General features: G+C 32.9%; 1 protein-coding gene across 3 annotated transcripts; it reads right to left on the reverse strand.

The window, feature by feature from the left end:
* Window positions 1-5,161: 5,161 nt before the first annotated feature.
* LOC130810204 (COP9 signalosome complex subunit 7) lies at window positions 5,162-20,787 on the reverse strand. 3 transcript variants are annotated; one of them, XM_057676180.1, is made up of 9 exons: window positions 20,465-20,787; window positions 14,360-14,435; window positions 14,130-14,218; window positions 13,054-13,143; window positions 11,208-11,252; window positions 11,054-11,124; window positions 6,457-6,595; window positions 5,830-5,918; window positions 5,162-5,692 (listed from the first exon to the last, which is right to left on the reverse strand). In XM_057676180.1, exons 1-9 carry the CDS (start codon window positions 20,621-20,623, stop codon window positions 5,671-5,673), a joined length of 780 nt encoding a protein of 259 aa, XP_057532163.1. In that variant the 5' UTR covers window positions 20,624-20,787; the 3' UTR covers window positions 5,162-5,670. The 3 variants fall into 3 exon arrangements, with proteins under 3 accessions (XP_057532163.1, XP_057532165.1, XP_057532164.1); XM_057676182.1 differs by having other exon boundaries at window positions 5,830-5,932; window positions 20,465-20,776; XM_057676181.1 differs by having other exon boundaries at window positions 5,830-5,935; window positions 20,465-20,776.
* Window positions 20,788-22,014: the final 1,227 nt, after the last annotated feature.

Here is a 22,014-nt window from a genome sequence, read left to right on the forward strand (position 1 = left end):
ACGCTTGAATCTAGGTATTATTGGAAGATACCACAATACCTTAGCCGGGGGCCCTTTACCATCCCCAGCCCCTTTACGCTTGTAATGCGATAACTCACACCTGGAACACTCTTCTAAGTTCATATTTTCATTCTGATACAATACACAACCATTCGGACACGCATGAATCTTCTGGTACTCTAAGCCGAAAGGACACATGAGCTTTTTATCATAATATGTCGACTTTGGAAGTTCATTTCCCTCAGGAAGCATCTAACCTAACGCTTCAAATAAGATTGTGAAACTAGTGTCACTCCAATTGAACTTTGACTTAATATTGAAAATTGTCAACACGGCTGTTAGTTTGGTGTACTTTGTAAATCCAGGGTACAAAGGCTTTTGAGAAGCCTTTGTCAACAAGTCAAAAACACGAGGACGTTTTCCTAACTCATCCTCGACTCCTTCCATCATCTCATCAACACGATCTACATCTTCATCAACGTTCTCTTCATATGTCTCATACCCATCAACACGATCTACTACATCCACATTATTGACATCCTCAACAATACTTTTTTTTTTGTAAACTCCCTCCTCACCATGCCAAACCCAAACATGATATTGAAGCCTAAACCCACGTCGAAGTATGTGCTCCCTAAGGATATCAACACTATCTACCTTTGATACATTGCCACACTTGACACATGGGCAATAAAAACCAACTCCCCCAGTCCTAACTTGATGTTCAAAAGCAATACTACAAGATTCTAATACGGCGTCAATAAATTCTGACGATTCAATGCTTCCATACATCCAAGAACGATCTTTTGTCATCTAAGTGTGATTAATTAATTCAAAATAAAATTAATACACATTACATACATAAGTAAATATTATGTGTATTTTAATTAATTAACAAACTACATACATAATAAGTAAACTATTGTGATTATTCATACATAAGTAAACTACATACATAATTAAACTACATATATAATTAATTAAACTACATACATATACATAAGTAAACTACATACATAATTAATTAACAAACTACATGAATAAGTAAACAAAATGCACATATCAAAATCATTAACAAACTAAATATAACAACTTGAAAAGGATGTAAAACTTAAAAATTAAACAACTTAAAGAACTTAAATTAAGAACTTGAAGAACTTTAAATAATGTAAAACTTAAAAACTAATCAACAAACTAATTATAACATCAAATATATAAACTAATAAACATATCAAACAAAATCAAAATCAAAATTATACCTTGAATTTTCGTGGGTTTTGGGTTATGTAACCTATACAATGAAAAACATAATCAAAATTAGTATAAAAAAAACTAAGCCCTAAAACACAATGAAGCTAGAACAACTAAAAATAAGCTTTAAAAGATTATACCTTGAAGAAGAACAAGAACTAAGTCCAAATTTCGTGGGTTTGAGAACTTGAAGAAGACAACAATGGGAGATTTTTCGTGGGATGAATAAAACAAAAGAGTTTCGTGTGGATTGAACAAGAACGAACAAGAATGAAGCTTGAACAAGAACAAGATGATAATGAAGTAGAGTGGGTTTTTTCGTGTGGGTTGAAGAAGCAGAATGGGTTTTTTTCTTGTTGAACAAGAATGAAGCTTGAACAAGAACAAGATGATATACAAGATGAACAAGAATGAAGCAGTAGTTTTATTGTGTTGAGATGATGATGAAGCAGAGGTTTTAGGAGCGCTATGGAATACAACAGTACGTAAAATGAAGCAGCAATGTATGCAGTAGGTTTTGTGAAATATTGGAACGTTAAAAGGCGAGTTTAATTTTTTAGAGGAAGGTTAATTGTTGCGGGTTAAGAAGAATCGCAGCATAAAAGTGATTATTTGCTGCGGGCATTTAAGAAGCGCAGTATATATGCATTTTTCATTTTTTTAAAAAACACTTATGTGTTGCGGGTTTCTAGGAACCGCAGCATTTGCTCTATTTTTTTTTTTTTGCCTAATTCTTTTTTACAATTTAATGCTGCGTCTAATAAAAACCACAGCAAATGACACACAGTAGATACGTTTTTTTCCACTAGTGTAATTTTGTCCCGTAGGGAGTATGATACATGCTTTTCCAGTGCCTTCAATTAATTTTGTTGTTCTTGATATGGTATTGACATTTGCCTGAAGCAATTTTAAGTTTGAAAAATATTATTGATTTTACAATATCATATGTGTTCATCCACTGTCCAAGAGGCAATGAAATTTTGATCCATTTACTAAAATTTCCATTTTTAAGACAAGAGAAAAGAAATTTATATTATTAATACAAAGCCAGAATACTCAATACAAAATATAATTAGAGAATAGCAACTTATCAATTTAAAAAGGGAGAACAAGTTAGAGAAACAGAAAATGCATCTAATCATCTTAAAAGAAGTAATTATCTTCTTCTTGGGGATCAACTTGGTGGAGGCTCACATCCTCATTAAAGAAATCGAAGACAAATAAGGTCGGCCCAAATGTACTTGCTTCATTTGCAAAATTTGCTTCTGCTCCTTTTCCTTTGTTTTTTGGAAAGCTTGATATAAATCCACTAAATGTTTGGCGATATGACAAGTTTACCCCCAATGTTCAGTCGTGCCATATCTATTGCACTGTGCTTTTTTGTTTGTGGACTTGTTTAAAATTATCATTTCTGGGGGCAAATAGATTTCTTTCATAAATGTAACCACGCCCGCGGCCACGACCAAGTCTGCAACCAGGACCACGACGATAGAAATTTCCTTGTTCAAAAATATTCGTGTCACTCTTTTCGTGATATCTTCCAAGATCTCTGCCTCTTATAAAATAGTTCCCACGACCTCAATGGCGCACATTTCTCTCAATCATATTTTTCTCATTAAAGGGCATAGACCCTACAGGTCTCCTGTTGTGATTTTTCAATAATAATTCATTATTTTGTTCCGCAACAAGAAATGTTTTCACTAATTCATGATATTTTTTGAAATGTCTTTCACGATATTGTTGTTGTAACAAAATGCTATTTACGTGAAAGGTTGATAATTTTTTTCTATCATTTCTTTATCTGTTATTATTTGTCCATAATAGACTAATTTTGATTTTATCAGATGAAGGGCAGAATTATAATCACTAATTGATTTGAAATCTTGAAATCTTAACTCTCACCATTCATCGATGGCCTTTGGGAGAAGTACACTTTTATTATCCCCAAATCTTTCATTTAGCTCTTCCCAAAGTAATTTTGGATCTTCCTAATTGGTATACTCATGTTTGAGACTATCGGTTAAATGGTGTCTCAAAATTGATGCAGCCTTTGCCTTATCTTCCTCAATTTTATGGGATCTCTTTCAATACCCTTTCCTTTATCGGCAGGATTAAGTTCAATTATTGTGTATAATAAACATTTTCCTTTTAGATATAATTTGACATCTGACGTCCATTGTATAAAATATTTCCTGTGAATTCCAAGGCATTAAATTCTCTCTTTTTGAGATCGGCCATTATTTTCTACAATTGAGAAAATGACAAGGTTATTAATGATTTTGTGTTTCATTAAAATATTAAAGCATATTAGTATTATCTCCCCCTGATTTAATATCTTAGATATAACAAGCACAATATAATCAGAAATAAAAATAAAGTAGATAGTATTAATAGATGATAAAACAAAATACAAATTGTTAAAAAAAATTATAACATTTATGATATTTTGAAGAATAAGATAGAGCATAAGCGCTACGAGTAATATAATTAAGTCCATAATGATAATGAATGCTTCTAGTATTTTACTTACATTGTCGCCAATTGAATTAAGGTGGGAGTTTAAAGATATATTGTTTGCCATGGATGGTTGAAGGAAGAAGAAGAGGAAGAAAGAATTTAGTGGGTTAAATTTTTTTTTTTTTTTTTTGTTTGGGATAAGGTGTGAGTGGTGTGTGTGTTAGTGACTTTTAGAAGACCCTATTTATATGGGGTAAAAATACTATTTTCATATTTTATCTCCATGTTTAATAAAAATGTGGTAGATAAATTTTTATTTGGTTAATGATTATTTTGGTTCAGAATCAACCCCTTAACGTTTTACTTAAATTATAAATTTTGGACCACTCTGACATTCATCCCAGGGTGATACTTTTACAATTAAAAAGGATTTTATGTTAAGAGTGTAATCTTTGTTATGTAGAGCTAATGTAATTATGTGTGCTAATAATCTGTGTTATTGGTAAATTACGACTACTTATAATTATTGAGATTACAATGTTAACAAATTAGAATCAAATAACTTAATTTTTAATATAATATATATATATATATATATATATATATATATATATATATATATATATATATATATATATATATATATATATATATATATATGTATGTATATATATTTCTTTTAAATATTTTTTTAAGGTGAAATTAAATTTTATGAGTTTATTAATAGATTATATACGTATAAATGTATAAAAGTGTGATGTATATAATTTTATAGACTAAAGTAACCAAATGCATATGCACATAATATGACGACATGATCAGATAAATAGAGATAAAACCGTCCATAAAGGCGATAACAATGCTATATTAGCCAGTCCATAAAAGGCGATCATCACAAAATAATACTAGCTAGTCTATATAGGTGGTTGAAAAAGTAAAAACAAACTTAAAGATTAAACGGCATAATTAAAATAAATTAATTATGGGTTAATAGTCTGAAAACGTCTACTACTAGTTTTTTCGCTTTCACCATTTTTCCTTTTATTACTTTCTTGTGGTACTGTAGAATCATTAGTAGGTTGGACTGGTGGGTTACTGGTAGGTTGTGGTGGCTGATTAATGGGTGGTTGTGCTCGTGGATTAGTTGTATTATTAGGACTTGATATTGGATTTTCATTTACGTGGGTATTATTTGGGTTATGTCTTCGCAGCTTGTTTGAACTACTATTAGTTGGGTTGCTAGTAACAGTTATACAATTTTCTTTAAGAATAAAGTATAGAACGGTGTTGGTAACACCTTGAATAATAATATTAATACCATTTGATTATTCGTCCATATTGTGGCTAAAAAAAAAGTATTTAAATGTTTTCAGAAGAAAAAAAAATATTACCTTCTTGGATTTTTTAGAGCGAAAAATTAGTGCTGATAACGTGTTAAAAGGTAGTGAGAATATAATAAAAAAAGTAGTATACGAGATTAATTTCAGATTCGTACATCAGCGTAATTTTTTGCATACAATACAATCTAAGGATGTATACATATTTATACTCCAAATAGTACACTATTCACATACTATTTGGGTACTGTTTGCAACTGTTAGAAAGGTCAGCATTGCCTCTTTCAATGCATTCACAGCCAATTCTATCTACATCTAACATAAATATGATACTTGGTATAAAGCAGCCAAAATTTTCGGATCAAAAGGTCAATCAAGAACACTTTAGTATGATGAATCTTTACTAAAACTATTACAAACCCTCATTCACCCATGAAATATTTTAAACCTTGAATATTAAAACGGAAAACCTACTCTCATAATAATAACATAAGTTCAAGGAGTGAACTTGCTTAATCGCAAACGTCAATTCAGAGACAACAGGCCAAAAACAATGGAGTGTATCATCTGTGCAGTTTGCTGCTGTCCAAAACAAGCAGTCCCCTTGAAATCACTCCATCAACTGCTAATGTAGTGGATGTCGCCTCCTGCATTTCAAATAAAAAAAGTTGACTAAAAAGAAATCCAGAATATTAAAAGGAAAGTCCTGATGTTACTGAATGACCATGAACGTTACATATAAACAAGTGCAATGACGAAAGATTGTTAAGTGACAATCTACTACCTCTTAGGCCGGATTCTATCTTCCTCAAAGTCCATCACTCCACCAGGTTCAGAGTAGATCTCCTCGTGCCCTCGGAAGTCCACATCGGCCTGCTAGTTTGGAACTTCTGCCACAATGTAAGTAAGACAATCGACAAACATACCCCATTATACTAACAAAGAGATTAATGTCCTTTCTAAACCTAGAAGCCATTACTTTCTATACAAGAAAATCCTAAAACTGAAGATGATTAAAACAAAAGTCCCAGATCATGGATAAAAAGGTATATCAGTCTGTTCAAAGATTTATGTGAAACGAGATTTTTTAGTTAACAGAATAGACCAAATAAGTGTCTCTTGCGAGGGAATTTAGATTAAAGTGTTACAAATGAAAAAAGGAGCATTTAACACTAATGAAAAGCATGTAAAATTGAACTAATACCAGCTGCCCAACCTCTTCCCTCAGGTTATTGGCTAATTACTATGTAACCAGGTTGCGGCACATCATGAACCTGAAGCACGTCAAATGCTGAATCTCATGGCACAAGCACTCTAAGAGCATAGTGTCCAGCTAATCTGATTGTACAGTATAATCATTGCTAATGACACTCCAGTAGAAAATGAAAAGTAGAAGAAATGAATTTCACACCTTGTGAGAAATGGTCTTCTTGACTTCTTCCAGCCTCTCTTCAACTTCTTTCTTGTGTTTCTTGTCCACTTCACTCATGCTATCAGCCCATTTAATCTTCTCTTCAATTGTCAATAGTAAGTTGTCTGACGTTCCCAACCTATACAGCATAATAATAATTGAATATGCAAATTTCAACATGTAAAGCGCATACGAGTATATTTCATGTAAAAGGACGAATTCACAAAACAAAGTTTCAATGCTCGAAAGCATCATAAGCATCGAATAAAAGAAATGCCAAAAAAAATGCTGCTACTAGGATCCTAACAGCCCGGACAAGAAGCCAAGAATCTAGCAAAAATATACATTATGTAATGCATAGCACGCTGCATTATGCCAAGACCCAGTATAATCAAATCAATTAATCACATCTTTCCAACAGAGAAACAATCAAGTTGGTCTACGAACTAGTCAAACTCTGAACTCACAGAGTATTGTAATACATAAGGGTCTCAATAACCCATATCCAACAGACCAAGTAACCAAATGCCACAAAGCCGAAAAACAGATCTTACAGCGCATTTTCAGGAAAAATCGCAAACTCCAAAGTATAAAATATAACATAATTACATCTACGCCAAAAGCATAGCATACAAAGAAAGTCTTATGCAGGTAAAACTAAAAAGCACGACCAGCAAATACTCCTAATATTAAGCCAACATAAAAGCAGCTCAAGTTACATGAGGAACCAACACAAACATATTATGAGTGATCTATTTGATGAAATTAAAAAGACTAAATAATATGATGCCTCATTTGTTACCAATAAACCAAGTATTTTCATCTTTTTAGGACTTGAAGTTATTAAGACACAAAACAGCAATGCTCAAAACATTCAGTAACAGCATCCATCATCATTAATTGAAGTTAGAAAGGTCACTCATACTGCCCCTTAGCTCAGGGCCAGGACAAATTTGGGACTGGGAGTAACATTCTACAAAATAGACCCCAAAAACTTACCTAATAACATTTGTAACTTGCAAGTGTAAGTGACGTGTTGAGCTGTTATTATGCTTCGTAATATTACATCCACATTAAAGCAAAAGAATACTTCTAACCAAAAAAAAAAAAGACCAGAGCCGCATAAAAGCAGTTTCAATTGCCAAAAAAAACCTTAAAATTAAATGGGCTTAGACCCAGAAGTATTTTGAAAGTAATAGGTGCCGTAATACTTCACCCATACCAAATAGATTGAAAGGTAGAAGTCATGGGAATACTAAGTGTGTCCTTCACCTATATTATTTTCTTTAATGGTGTGCAGAAGATGGGAATAATCAGGAAAAACTACCTTGGAACTGCAAGCTTGCGCTACAAATATGTATTATTTTAACATAATTTTTGAAATCTGAATCAACTAAAAACCAGAAAGAAAGGATTGGAAATGATTTACTTAGTTCAGCCACAAGGAGAAGCAAGATTGGCAAGATCAGAGAAGCAAAAAGTGAGACCCCCACAAAGTTGGGGCCCTGTGCAGTGGCCAAGTGTGCTCCACCAATAAGTTGGGTGTACCTTAGCAATCTTACTCTTGTAAAAAGTGCGCCTGCGGTGCACCTAGGTGCAAGGCGCACAAAGGCGCAAGAAAAATGTTTTTTCAATTCCACATAAGAAAAAATACAAAAGGCACAAGGGAGGCACGCAAGAATAAGCGCAACTCGGCCAGATGAAAATTTCAAAACAAAAATTATACCAATGAAACTACTGTGTATTGGTAATTTGGCTTTCCCCCAAAAGGAGCATTAAGGCTAGGTGCAGAGGCGTAACGCCTTGCACCTTAGAGTGCATGGCGCTTTTTATAACTAAGAATCTTGTTTAACTTCAGTAGTCCTTTTATATACTATGAGTTTTTTCTTTTTATACTGCCTTTTTGACCACGCGAATACTGAAACAGTTTCAAAAAGTTACCTAAATCAAATAGTTAAAATTTTAAAATTAAAATAAAAGGACAAAAATAATCCAATATATCATCCACCTGCTCAATATACTCCAACTTAAAATTAACTCAGAATATTCCTATCAAAATAGTGCCCTTAGAGCAGTCTCAATGGTGAGTAAAAAAAAAAAATTCCTCACCAATCCCTGTACACTTTTCCTTTCTACCACATCAGATTTTGCGTGGAAATATTTACTAATCTAATTTATCCCATCAAGAAAACAAAAAAAATTTCTTCATTGCTTTCTCCCTCCTAATTTATCCTTTCTTTTTACTCTCTTCGTTTTTATTTTAAAAATTATTTTGGATGCCCTATTGAGGAAGTCTCAAAAGTTTCCACTCATTTAGAGTTTTTTTAGAAACATTTACATGTTTTTTTGTTGGTTTTTATTAATGAGTAAAAAACCTCACAAAAAAATTTCCACTCAAAGAAAATTTCCACACCAATGGTAATGGTCTTACAACAGTAACCAACAATTTTCACTTGTTAAAGGTGAGTTCACCAAACATCATTTTAAAGAGGTTAGAAAGGCTCACATCCCTCCTCTGCCTAGCTTGATTTAGATGAAGGGCCCTCAGTATTCTTCAGTCTCAATTTTTCTTCCATTCTCTATTAATTAAATTCAAGAGAACTTTATTTGTCTCCCATCTTGATTCAAGAGAAAACTCCAAAACAATTTGATTCATCTTATAATTAAAGAACCGAATTCAATTGAGGCTTTGATCCAAGAAAATTTACATTAATACAGACCCCAATCAGAAAATAATAAACTAGAGCATCATTTGCTTTCCTTCCATTAATCTTAAGAAACTTCAAATCATGTTTTCAATCATGTTTCCAACATGTTTCCAATCATGTTACTCTCTATTGATTTTTCAAAAACCATTTCTTTCCATCTATCCTTCATATCAAAATTTTCATTTCTCAAAATTTCACTGCTTTCTAAAACAAATACTCCCTCCAATTCAGCACTAACGTCCTATTTACTTTATACACTCTATCTAATGTACTTATTCAATCCTTAATATCTCTGATTGTGCATTATTAAAAATTATCAAAAGTTGATATGAATAATCCTTACATTGAGACGAATCAAACAAGATCCCACATGACTATGTTTTAACTTGTAGATTAATAATAAAATACAAATTAAGAGTAAGAGATGAATAGTGTCCAAAAAGCAAATGAGACGTTAGTGCTGAATTGTAGGGAATACTTAAAACTTTTTACCAAACCAACCTTTTGACTGAATTTCAACTCAGCCTGTTGTTCAAGCGCTTTATTCTCTAAGCCCATTGCCCACGTCAGCAATTACGTGGTTCATAACGTATTCCAGCAATTAAGCAGCTCATAACCCTATGAAGTTCTTGTAAATTGAGATTAAGAAAAGCTTTTTCACCAAATTTTCCAATTTTTATCCAATCAAAATAAGATAAGATGAATTGAAAAAAGATAATAGTTCATTGCTTTAGATTCTTTTTTGAGACTACAAAGTGGGTAGAGACTAGGGACTATAGGGAGAGACATATTCAGATAGAGAAAGTAAAGGGCAGGTTCCTAGGAGAGTGAGTTATCATTATAGAATCATTAATGAGGGTGTTGTGCAAGTAATAATGTTTTAGGAAGAGATGTTGCTTATTATCCGGTTACAAGAGACATGGAAAGTAGTAAGAATTATTTACAGTTAAACCTTAGTAAGAAATTGTTTGGAGAACAATAGTTGGGATAACTTGTATGGATTATTCCATACCAAAAACTAACACACACTGTATCAAGAATTAACTTCACAATTACTGTTTGGGTGCCTTTTGAAAGAAATTTACCCATCCTTTATCATATTAAGTTCTTTTCTCCAAATCCAATATCAAGATTTTGATGCCTATTGTGGTATAAGAAAAAAGAATCCCAAAACTCGTGATTTCTCTTATCAAATATTCTAAACCATTCAATTAGGTAATGGACCCCTCCATTTCTTTTAGAAGATGGAGAGGTTCCTAACTCACCTTTTTCTGCTTGTCACAATTCCATCAATTTTTGTCTCTTTCTATCCCAACCCTCGCTTACATCTATTATTTTCCCCATTGTACACACTTTGGTTCGACATTTACATTATAATTATATCTACTTGGCAACCAACCTACCCAAGTGAAATTAAAAAAGGGTTGCTTGGTCAAAATTAAATAGGAAAGAAAAGTTACAGGCATAGCGAGTTACATACAAAAATATATAGGTGTGTTGAAGTCATAGAAATGACATAAACAGGACTGCACATCAGAAAATGCAGCGGGACTAATTTAACAATCTTCTTCCTTGCTTGTATAGCCTCCTCCACTCTCTTGCCAACAGATAATGTCATTGAGAAACAAAAGGAAAATAAATGTGAGCACTGAACAGTTCAGTAGGAGCCATAACAATAAAATCCATCATGGGAGACCTAGTAGGACCAAGACTAAGAAAGAACATAGGAATGATTCATTTTAAGGCATCAAAGATGATTACTGAACCCTCTTAAAATAAAGCAGCATAATATATTAGGCAATCCAATTCAGAATTACAGACATTTTACCATAGCAAAATTGCAATCTTTAAATATTAGGAAAGAAAAGAAGATGAAAATTTAAAAATACCAGTTAGTCAAAGTTTGTATCATACTACCCAGTTGCCCTGGTCTAAGATCCCTTCCAGCAGCAAATTGTACCTGCTTACACATGATAATTGTATCATCATTCTAAAGCTTAGAAACCTAGCCAAAAAAAGGATGCAAAGGTGCAGCGGTGGCACCTCAAAGCATCTTCGCAACTGGTCCAGCTTTCCCCTAACAATGCCCTGATAACAAAAGGTAGAAGTTAGCAATCAGTAGAAAGCAATGAAGCCATCTTGTTGACACTGAAATTTCAGACTTCCACACGATTACTCAAGATAAGGGGAGTTAACCGCTTAAGGACATATAAATTGAGACAGCATTTATCCAATCCAGTGGCATAAATCAAATAATCACCCAACAAAGACAAACATAGCACAGAAGCATACTTGAACCCTGATATTAGACTAGAACTATTGTTGTTCACAAATAACAATAGTCTGAAAACTTGTGTACCATAAAACAATACTTCATTATCCCAATGTCATTAAGTGGGTCTCACCTACGCTCCCGCCTAGGCAGAGTTAGGAGGATCAAATGTACGCGATCTTACCTTTTGTAGAGACAAAGAAATTGTTTCCTATACCCTTGATAGCAAAACATGAATAAGAATCGCACATGATTTAACAAGTCCATTTACAATGCAAAATATACATGAGACTGTCAACACTCAACAAAAGACGAGAAAGAGGAATAGCCAAAATATGCTCCTATAGGAAAATCTTGGTATTATTCAATTGGAGTACACCTCATACAATTCCCATTTCCCCATCGACTATATGGTTCTGTCATACTCAATTTTTCTTTATCTATCAGAAGAAAATTGTCTCTGCACATGCATGAAACAAGTTGGTCGATGATTGAACAAATGACGATGCATCATGCATGTTGCAATGGTGTTCGTACTTGATGTTCACAAACAACAAATTGACCTAGTCAAGCTTTTGTTGTGTGGGGATGGAGTGCGATAAGTGATGACTAATATAAAAGATAATCCACCTCTTTGAGCATGCTACATACGCAAGCAAGTTTTTCATGGATTTAATCCAAGTATCCCCACCAAAACATCCGAGGAACAATGACCATGCCAAGATTAGCTAAAACTAAAATATTAAACTGGTGATTTTATACTTCCAACATTTTTTTCATAATTCCATGATCCGGGAATTTCCGTTCCCAATCAATACGAGACGCCACCCAAATCGCTCAAAGTGACATCTCAATATCGAAGACCTTTATTTTGGCCTTAATTTACAAATCAAAGAAAAATGAAGGAAAAAGCAAGATGAAACCTAGAATATAAAAATTCCACTTACAAACAATTTCTTAAAGCAAAAAAACCATTGTAATTTAATTTATTTTTTTCAAACATATTTTTGATACATAATGTATCTCGTACCCAATCGTCCCCGAGTCAATCTATATTGCTTTCCTTGTTCCCGTTCCATCGGATGTCGTTCCGGGTATCAATGATTTCTTTTTACTTGCAACACTTGGCATTTACAGCATTCAGATGTTTTGCTTTCACTTTCTTTAATTAACAAATAAATATAGTTGTAGGGAATCTAGTTAGATTCGTCTCAATGCATTGTTTCAATAAAGTAATTTTTTGATACTTTTTACTTGTAAATAATAACTAGAGATTTTAGCAGTTAAAATCCATTGACATGCGTGTTCTAAAAAAAGTTGCAATTAAAAAGAAACGTAACAAGTGCATATTAAGGACTAGCAACATTCCCATTTGTTCAAACCATTAGACATTTAGCCCAAACAAGAATACAACAATACCATCAATACACGAGTAAAAATGGAACTGATTATTGATTATAAGGCAGGACTAAAGCTGAGAATCAATACCAATACCCTCACTCCCCCAGGTAAGGAAAAACTAAAATGAATAATATAATAAACATACCCAAAGCCCTACAATACTTCAGATTAATCAACTTCATCAAAATGTGAAAGAAAAGGCACCGGAATACATACCGCATACATGCACTCATTGATAAGAAAATCCTCTAGCTCACGTACATTTGTAACATCCAGCTCCTGCATCAAATGATCATATGGGAGTACCTGAAAAACAAACAATTACAACAGAAAAGGAAACACATAACTATAAACAACTAATGTGTATCAAGAATCTAAATTATTTAGATAAGAAAAAGCGTATTGCCACTTCAGCTCCACAATCTACATAGATACAGAAAAAGAAAGGAGAAAAAAATGTATCATGCTGAAATCCTACATTTATATCCCAGCACAAATTGAAATCTAAAAGGAATCCAGAGCCTAAGAGGTCATGACTCCGTATATTACTCCAATATACTACATCACATGTCAAAGTACGTTGAGACATAATGAATCTCCCTTCTTTGAAAAAATGACCCCTCACTGGTCTTAATGACTGCACCCATTGATAAATCCTGTCAGTAATATGCGCCGTAATCCTGAAGAACATCAGCACTGCGAAATAAGATAGTCCTCACAAACTGATGTACTCGTAAGTCGTGACTGCATGATATCGGAGTACATCCAAGTATGCTACCCATAAGAAAAATCAGACTGGAGTAGATAGCAAAAACGAATTTTAGAGTTGCAGAGAGTCAATTTCACATGGATCTACTGATCTACCTACTTAACATAGTAAGAACCAAGGAAACTCCAAGAAGTAACACAAAACTTGTTTCTCTAAATACTCCTCTTAAGAAATTGCAACAAAAAGTCACTACTCATTTGTACTAAGTATGATACTTGAATTTGCTCCTAGTTCCTTCTTTGGACCCCCAAAATAGACAACACCCTAGGAGCACATACTACTGAAAAGCTCTAATTTCACACTTATTGAAAATGAAAAAACAACACAAATAATTACTTCACAACACAACCAGAGAAATCATCATATTTTATAGCAATTAATTAATGCGTGACTAGACCAATCTAACCACAGCTCAAGACTTACTAGTTGATACGAAAACACAAGGCTAGGAAATTAAAAACCATTTGTAATGAATGACTTCATGAAGCAAAAGAATGCAAGGACAATTGTATGGTATAAGTACCTTGCTCGTCTTGGCTAGTGTAAGTATGGTGAGTTGTTTCAACTTGAGTATTTGATCAGTTGTCAAAGCAGGTAGAGACCTATTATTGTCTGCACATTAGAAAATTGCTATATTTTAACAATCTGGCCAGTGAGGAACAATATTGAGTTGACCAACAAAGTACTACAACAGCAAGGTTCAAAATGGCTTAAAGTTATCAAATAAATTAACATATAGATTCGAAAACTTACGTTTGTAATCACTCCATGTTCCATGAGCAAACAAGCTGAGAAGGTTAAGGTACATAGAATGCTCAGTTCCTGCAAGCTGCATCACAAATATTAATTCACCAATATCAACAATAATGCAAAGTTTTAATCCCTAAAATATAGGGACATCTACACAAGCAAAAACAAATTAACATGGGAAAAAGTTGTCAATAAACATTTTATTCGGTGTTATCCAAAACTAATCTACGACTTGAAAAATCAATTTCAACAATCGTCTACATATATTTATTGTCAGTGCTAATCTAGATCCCAATTCTTCACTTTATTTTTCTATATATCACTCCCTCCAATTCAGCACTAACGTCCCATTTACTTTATGCACTCTATCCAATGCACTTATTCAATCCTTAATATCTCTAATTATGTATTATTAAAAATTATGGAAAGTTGATATGAATAATCCTTGCATTGAGACGAATCAAACAAGATCCCACATGACTATGTTTTAACTTGTAGATTAACAATAAAATACAAAGTAAGAGTAAGAGATGAATAATGTCCAAAAAGCAAATGGGACGTTAGTGCTGAATTGGAGGGAGTATTAAGTTATGCTGTCATGGTCATCTTTCACCAATTTCTTCCGCTTTTAAGCTACTCAAAGTTCTAACATTTCACTTCACTCATAATTTTCCGCTTTGTTGCACATGAATAACCAAACATGACACACAAATCTCTCATTTTGTCTTCAAAATATTCTACTCCAACACATATCTTTATTGTGAAAAAATGAGCCAAATTACTTGAAAGCCTCACTTTGAATAAGTTTTTTCATAAATAACTTCAAATTTCCTCTTAATAATGCTAATGGCATAACATTATTCCTTTTACTCTTATTTTGACATATCTAACCAATATGTACCAAGAAATTTCTTCCTGGATAAGTCTAATTACCTCATCTAACTTTTTCATACATATCTGACACTATACAAGTTCTTTGCCATAACACAAAAAAATATTTCTTTCGCTACTTTTACATACATTGCATCATGCCATAAAACTAAATTGGTTTCAAAAATGTTTAACCATCTTCTCATATTCTATCATCCCCCTGAAACATCATGGCGTGGCTAATAAACTCAATTTCCATTAGTAAAAACATTTTTTGCATCCCCTTTGTTTGCATGAATAGGTAAAATAGTACTTATCTCTCCCATCTTCGACATCTTAATTGTCGGTCCTCATAATGTTAATTAACTAATCTAATATCATTTGTCTTAAATATTTCCAAACCTCAATAGGAATATCATCACAGCAAATTTGTTTAATATTCTTCAAACTTCAAAGCCTCTTCCACCTTGAATTTGTTTATTCTTATCATACATTCCTAGTAATGGCAATTATTTCGCCAACACGTCTCTTGTCTTTCTCCCTTGGCCGTAAATGTACTCCTATAATATCTTTATCCTTCAACATAGGATAAGAACATTTATTGTTGTCCTAAGCATGCTTATCTTTTTTCTACTAGTTGCTTATCTCATTTGACTGTCCTCTAGAGAGATGTCTCTCTCTTTTGCTCAATTCTAACTTCTTGTATACTTTTACATCATAATCTCAACTTAAATTCTCTTTTTATTTTGTCTTAAGTAAACAAATTTTGCATTTTTGTCTTTTTGTATGAATCTTTGGACCTCTTTACTGACACGCTTTATCACCTAAATGCAAAGAATGTTAATTGTATTATTCTATAACATATAACAATTCTAAGCATTTCAATGAAGTAGTTCTAACATGATGTGAATCTTAGTTTCAATTCAAAACTTTTCTCTTCTCTAATATCATTGAGTTCTAACCTTTGCTCATTTGACAACACATTCATAAAATAAGGGTGCACTGGACTACGATATAGCAACCTATAATACTTAACACTACCCCAAGGGCTTAAAGAGTGAAGCATAAAGCCCTTTCTTAATTGACACCGCTTCTCGATGACAATCTAGAAACTCTTGTATTTTATCCAGTCTCACAAGTGTTGCGCATTGAAGAGTATGGAATGCTAGTACATTAACTATTAAATGAAATTAACTCTTGAAAGAAGACACGACAATGTTTGTCACTGCACAGTGAAACCATCCTTCTTTTCTTGTACTTGTGATTGGAGCATTGAAGCCTTCATTATAAGCAGTGAATATACAAAAAACATTGACATCTAACATTTTCTAGTGCAAAAAATATTTGAAAATCCAAATAAATATTGGTTCATAAGGAATTCCTACTTATCTTTAAAGTTTATTCTTAGACATAACTCCACTGTGCCCCCTAGGGTTTGGCACATAAACCAAAGAAAACGTATAAAAATGGGTATATTAGATTTAGTGGATCATGTTCATTGCTCAAGTAATTATAGGTTTTAATCTAGGAGAGAAAATTAAGTTATAGATTTAGTGGGGTATTATAGGTAGAGTGATGTCTAAAAGTTGCAATGTAGCAAACCATGTAGGATGAACTAAAATAGTACTCCCTTCATCCCTCTCAACCTCTCAATTTGTCTCGCCTTCTATTTTAGTTTGTCCCAATGAATTTGCTCTAATACTATTTTGGAATGTGGAACTAAGAGTACTAAAAAAGATCAGTTTGGATTTTACACTCTCATACGACTTATTGGTTGCTAACACATGATTTAAGAAGAGAAATAGTCACCTAGTGACTTTTCAAACTAGAGTAAACGCAACCCAAATTAAATACTTTTTGACAAAGATGATCGATAGAGGTAGTTGTCTAACTGTAAGGTTATTCCGGAATAGTGTGTAGCCACCCAACAAAAACTCCTTAACCTAGATCTACGGACATTAAAAGAGGACAATGCTTAAGTTCTCACCGAAAAAGTTGTTGAAAAAGCAGATTGAAAAATGACACTGGATGCAAAGAATACTTTTAAATTGCATCATTTGAATAGCTAAGGCAATTTTAGGAGAATCACGAGGTTATTTGGTTTGATTTTTAGCTTCATGATTCGTGCATTCGGTTCTTTAAGAATTTTACTTATTATTTTATTAAAATTATACATGTATAATGTGATCATACTTATGTTGGATAGTATTTAGCATTAACAATATATAACATTATTTATCAAAAAGTAGTGGAGAAACTTTATTTATTTTATCAAAAAAAAAATAACGTGATCTATTTATTAATTTAATTATAACATTAACACAAAATATAAGTAGTCATGCCATTAATTTAATTTATTTGTAATACTTTCATATTTTATAATGTGATTGCAAAAAAAAAGTAATGTACAAAGTGTATTATGGTCTAATACTAGAGTCTAGAGTCTAAACTCTAAACCATGTAATAATACTAGCTAAAGTAGCATGGAGTTACAAGAATACGAGAGTTTAAACAATTAAATAATCAAGAAACAAGATTAAAAAAATCTATGTGATCAAGAGCCTACAACCATAAAGTTGTTCATAATTCATGGGTAGACGGATTCTCTTTTACTTTGTAAGAAAACACAACACTTTAGATCGATGATTTTACCAAGCTGAATTACGAATCAAGGCTACTCAACCCGCCAATGAACCCTGGTTCAAGTCGATCGAATCCAATCACGATTCGTGGGTAAAGGCACAAAGTTATGTCACACTTGCTCCAATTATCAAGGAATCAAACTCATGATCCATACTATGAAGTTATGGATAAAGTGATAGAGATACATTGAGAAGGTCTTTGTAAATAAAGTTATTTGTAAAGTTAACAAATCACCTTTATGTGGTAGGATGTGATAGAGTGGAATTTTTATGATTTTAATTTACTTTTTTTGATTTTGTTTACTTTATTGTTATTCTTTTGCCTTTTCGTAGTGATTTACAAATCATGGTTATTGATTAGGAATTTTTAGAAATACATATGAGGAAAAGTACCTCCATATTAAAGAACCAATTTGAATTTATGTCGAGGAGATTTTATAATGAAAACAATTCATCTTATGAACAAATGATAGAGTACTATAGAGCTAGAAAAGAGGCTTGCACATGATTTCTATTAACTTGAGAAAAGCATATGACAAGGTACCAGAAAATGTACTTTAGTGAACAATGACAAAAAAGAGTATTCTCAAGAAATACATTAATATAGTACAAGATATGTATCGAGAAGCAAAGACGAATGATATAACATATATGTGTAAGAAATACTTCACATGTGAGGAAGATCCGATATCACTAAAATATTGAGTTGTGGACTTCCATATAACGCTTGGTGAGTAATCTTTCTAATACCATATGGTTTTGGGGAAGAGTGAACCTCATCAAGTGTATATGTAAGTCCACACTTACTAGTCGTGGGTTTGTGGGCCCATAGTGGGTGCCCCGTGGGTGTGTCCACACGAGTGGGCCCGCGGGGTGATTAAGTGACGTATTGTCATAACCTAACAATATGGAGGGGCATTACAGGATATTTCAATCTCACTTGCCCTTTATCAAGGCTCAGCTCTAAGCGTCTTACTTTTTATGGGGTACCTAAATAGGATAACTTGATTGATATAAGAAGACATATCTTGGAGCATGTTGTTTACCAATGACATTATTTTGGTAGATGAGACTAAGAAAGGGGTAAATACTAGGTTAGAACAATGGAAACAAGAGTTAAATTCATGAGGTTTCAAATTAAGTCAAAGCAAGACAGAGTATATTGAGTGTAACTTTGGCGCAAACAAGCTAATGAGAGTTATTATAAAGTTAAAAGAAAAAGAAATCGCTCTTAGTGGGGGGATTCAAATACTTTAGGTCCATATTTAAGAGTTGTAAGAACACCCAATAAGATATGACCCATAAAGTTAAGTGTGGGTGGCAAAAATGGAGAACGACCACTTGATATTATGTGATCGAAGCGTGCCCTTAAAGTTAAAGGGCAAGTTTTATCGAACGTCCATTAGACCATTGCTACTATATGCATCTAAATGTTGGCCTTTTAGAAAGGATCATAGTAGAAACATAGAAATAGCAAAAATGCGAATGTTACAATGAATGAGTGGGCAAACCTTGAGGAATAGAATTTGAAACAAAGATATAAAAAAGGGTTTAAAAGTTGCAAATATTAAGGAAAGATAAAAGAGAATCGTTTAACATGGTTTGGGCATGTGCAAAGACGAGTTATTAGCAAACCGATAAGAAAGATAGAATGTTGAAGCGTAGAAGACTTAAGAAAAGGGAAACGAATACCGAAGATGACTTGTAGAACAGTTGTGGAAAAGGATAAAGGATAGAAATTAAGATGAAAGAAAATTGAAATGAATGGAAAGAAAAAAGAATAATTTTGAACGACAATGAAAAATGATATATTAATTGATGTAGTTGACCTCAATCTATTGGGATTAAAGCTGAGGCATTGTTTTTGTTGTACTATTTTGGGACATAACCCCAACACTTTCACACATCTTCACTCTATTCTTTTTTTATTTTTGAATAGCCCAACAACTTTAACCAATCCAACCCAACTTCTTAATCTCTGTGTCATTTTCACTTAGGGAAAAAGTAGCAATATCAAATAGAGACGGGAAGTATTTGTATATTCTCATTGTGTGTGAGTGTAACAACCAACAATTTAAAATGTTCGTGCAAAAACCAAACATCCTACAACATAATAAATCACAATGTCCAACAAGAAATGGAGCCAATTTCAGCAACAAATTCAATAAATCACCCAATGCTCACTTCATTTGCTTAGTATAAATGAGTTCTAAATCCTACTCCAATGTAACATAGGTACTTCACTTAAACCATCCCCTTGCCCGTCACACCAACTGCTCTATAATATGCAGAACTCCCTACCGATGCTAAATTAGGTGCAACCAATCTTATGAAAAAAAAAATCATCGTAATACATCAAAACATATGACTAAAAGCAACACCCAAATTTATAACTTCACAAATTCATATACTTGTTTACAAATAACTCCTGCAATCAAAATTTCATAAACTGTAATATACTGAACATGATTATCTCAATGTAACGGTTAAAAACCCTAACTCAACTTTAATGATTGCCAAAAGAAAAAAATACTTCTAAAATCACACAAACAGATAAATAAAACGAACTAAAACCCTAAGAGGGAGAGAGAAAAACCTCGGCGATATTAGGAACGGCGAGAATTTCGGAGAAAGCGAAGAGATAAGGGTTCGAAGTAGCATCCATGATGATCGGAATGAGTGAAGAACCCTTGATTGCCGAGACTTGTTCCACAAATTGTTCGATTAACTCTGCCTGCCTTTCTTCGATGTCCATTTTAATGGAATTTGCAGATGAGAAAGGAATGAAATTTGAAGGAGATGTGTAATTCGATTTGAATGTAGAAGTATGGTTTAGCGATTGGGAATAAACCGAAGAATAGGGAAGAGGGAAAAGAGGAACCTAAGTGTGTGTTGTTAATTTTGTTCCTCTTCTTAAATGAAACACAGAAAAAAGAGGCAAATCTTATATAACACCGTTTCAGCATAAGACGGTCAGACGGACTCATACAAGTAGTTCAAACTGAATTTCTATTGTACAGAAAGCGGTTATCTTTTTTAATAGTAAGGGGTGACCTAATTGGAGTCATCTCACGATGACACGGCCTCAATAAATGAAAATCAATACACAACAGTTGAATGTGTGCAATCACTCATATATGGGCCAAATAGTTCGTGGTCCAATTTTTTCAAATTTTTTTAATACTTTTATACTAGATCAAATTTAATATTAAAATGGCCAAATTTAAGATTTAAAAGACTAATTTCAAGATTTAAGTGGATTTGGTTTTAATTCTTCAATTTAGTATTACAATTTTTTTAAAAAAAATTTCAATTTCAAGACTTAAAAGACCAAGTGGAAGGCTTAAAAGACCAATTTCAATCTTATCTTAAATTTGCCTTCTAAGTCTCAAATTTGAATTAAAAAAAATATCATATATTGAAAAATTATTTAAATAAATTATTGGTTAATGGTTAGAACGGACAGCTTTAAATATTGATATCTGTTGAAATATAGTGTGAAAGTTAATTAATGAATATAGTGTGAAAAGTAATTAATAAATTTACCCTAATGTGAATGCATTCAAGGCATCATATGCATGATGTCCTTAAATCTGAATATTTATTCATAAAAGATCCCAAAACATTGTGGGACTCTCTTGTTGAAAGATTTGATCACCACAAAAGGGTGCTTCTTCCACAAGCTAGCCATGAGTGGAAGAATTTAAGATTTTCTGATTTTAAGACTCTCAGTACAATTCAACATTATACCGACTTGCATCAATGTTGAAATATTGTGAGCACCCGGTGACTGATGTAGAAATGATTGAACTCACATTATCTACTTTTCATCCATCAAACATTATTCTGCAACAGCAATATAAAGAAATTTCAAAAAATATTCAGATCTGAGTGTAGTACTCTCACTGGCTGAACAACATAATGATCTTGTCTGGAAAAATCATAATATGAGACTTATTGGATCTCAAGCTATCCGTGAGACACACTCTACTAAAACACATGTGCGTGAAGCACATGCTGTTGAAAATAAAGGCCATGGAAATTATAATAACCGTGGTAGAGGACGCGGAAATTTCCGAGGAAGAGGACAAGGACAAGGTCGTGGAAATTTTAATGGACATGGTAGAAAGTTTCAGGGATTCGGTA

The sequence above is a fragment of the Amaranthus tricolor genome, chromosome 4, assembly GCF_026212465.1.
Source record: "Amaranthus tricolor cultivar Red isolate AtriRed21 chromosome 4, ASM2621246v1, whole genome shotgun sequence".
NCBI classification, from domain to species: domain Eukaryota; kingdom Viridiplantae; phylum Streptophyta; class Magnoliopsida; order Caryophyllales; family Amaranthaceae; genus Amaranthus; species Amaranthus tricolor.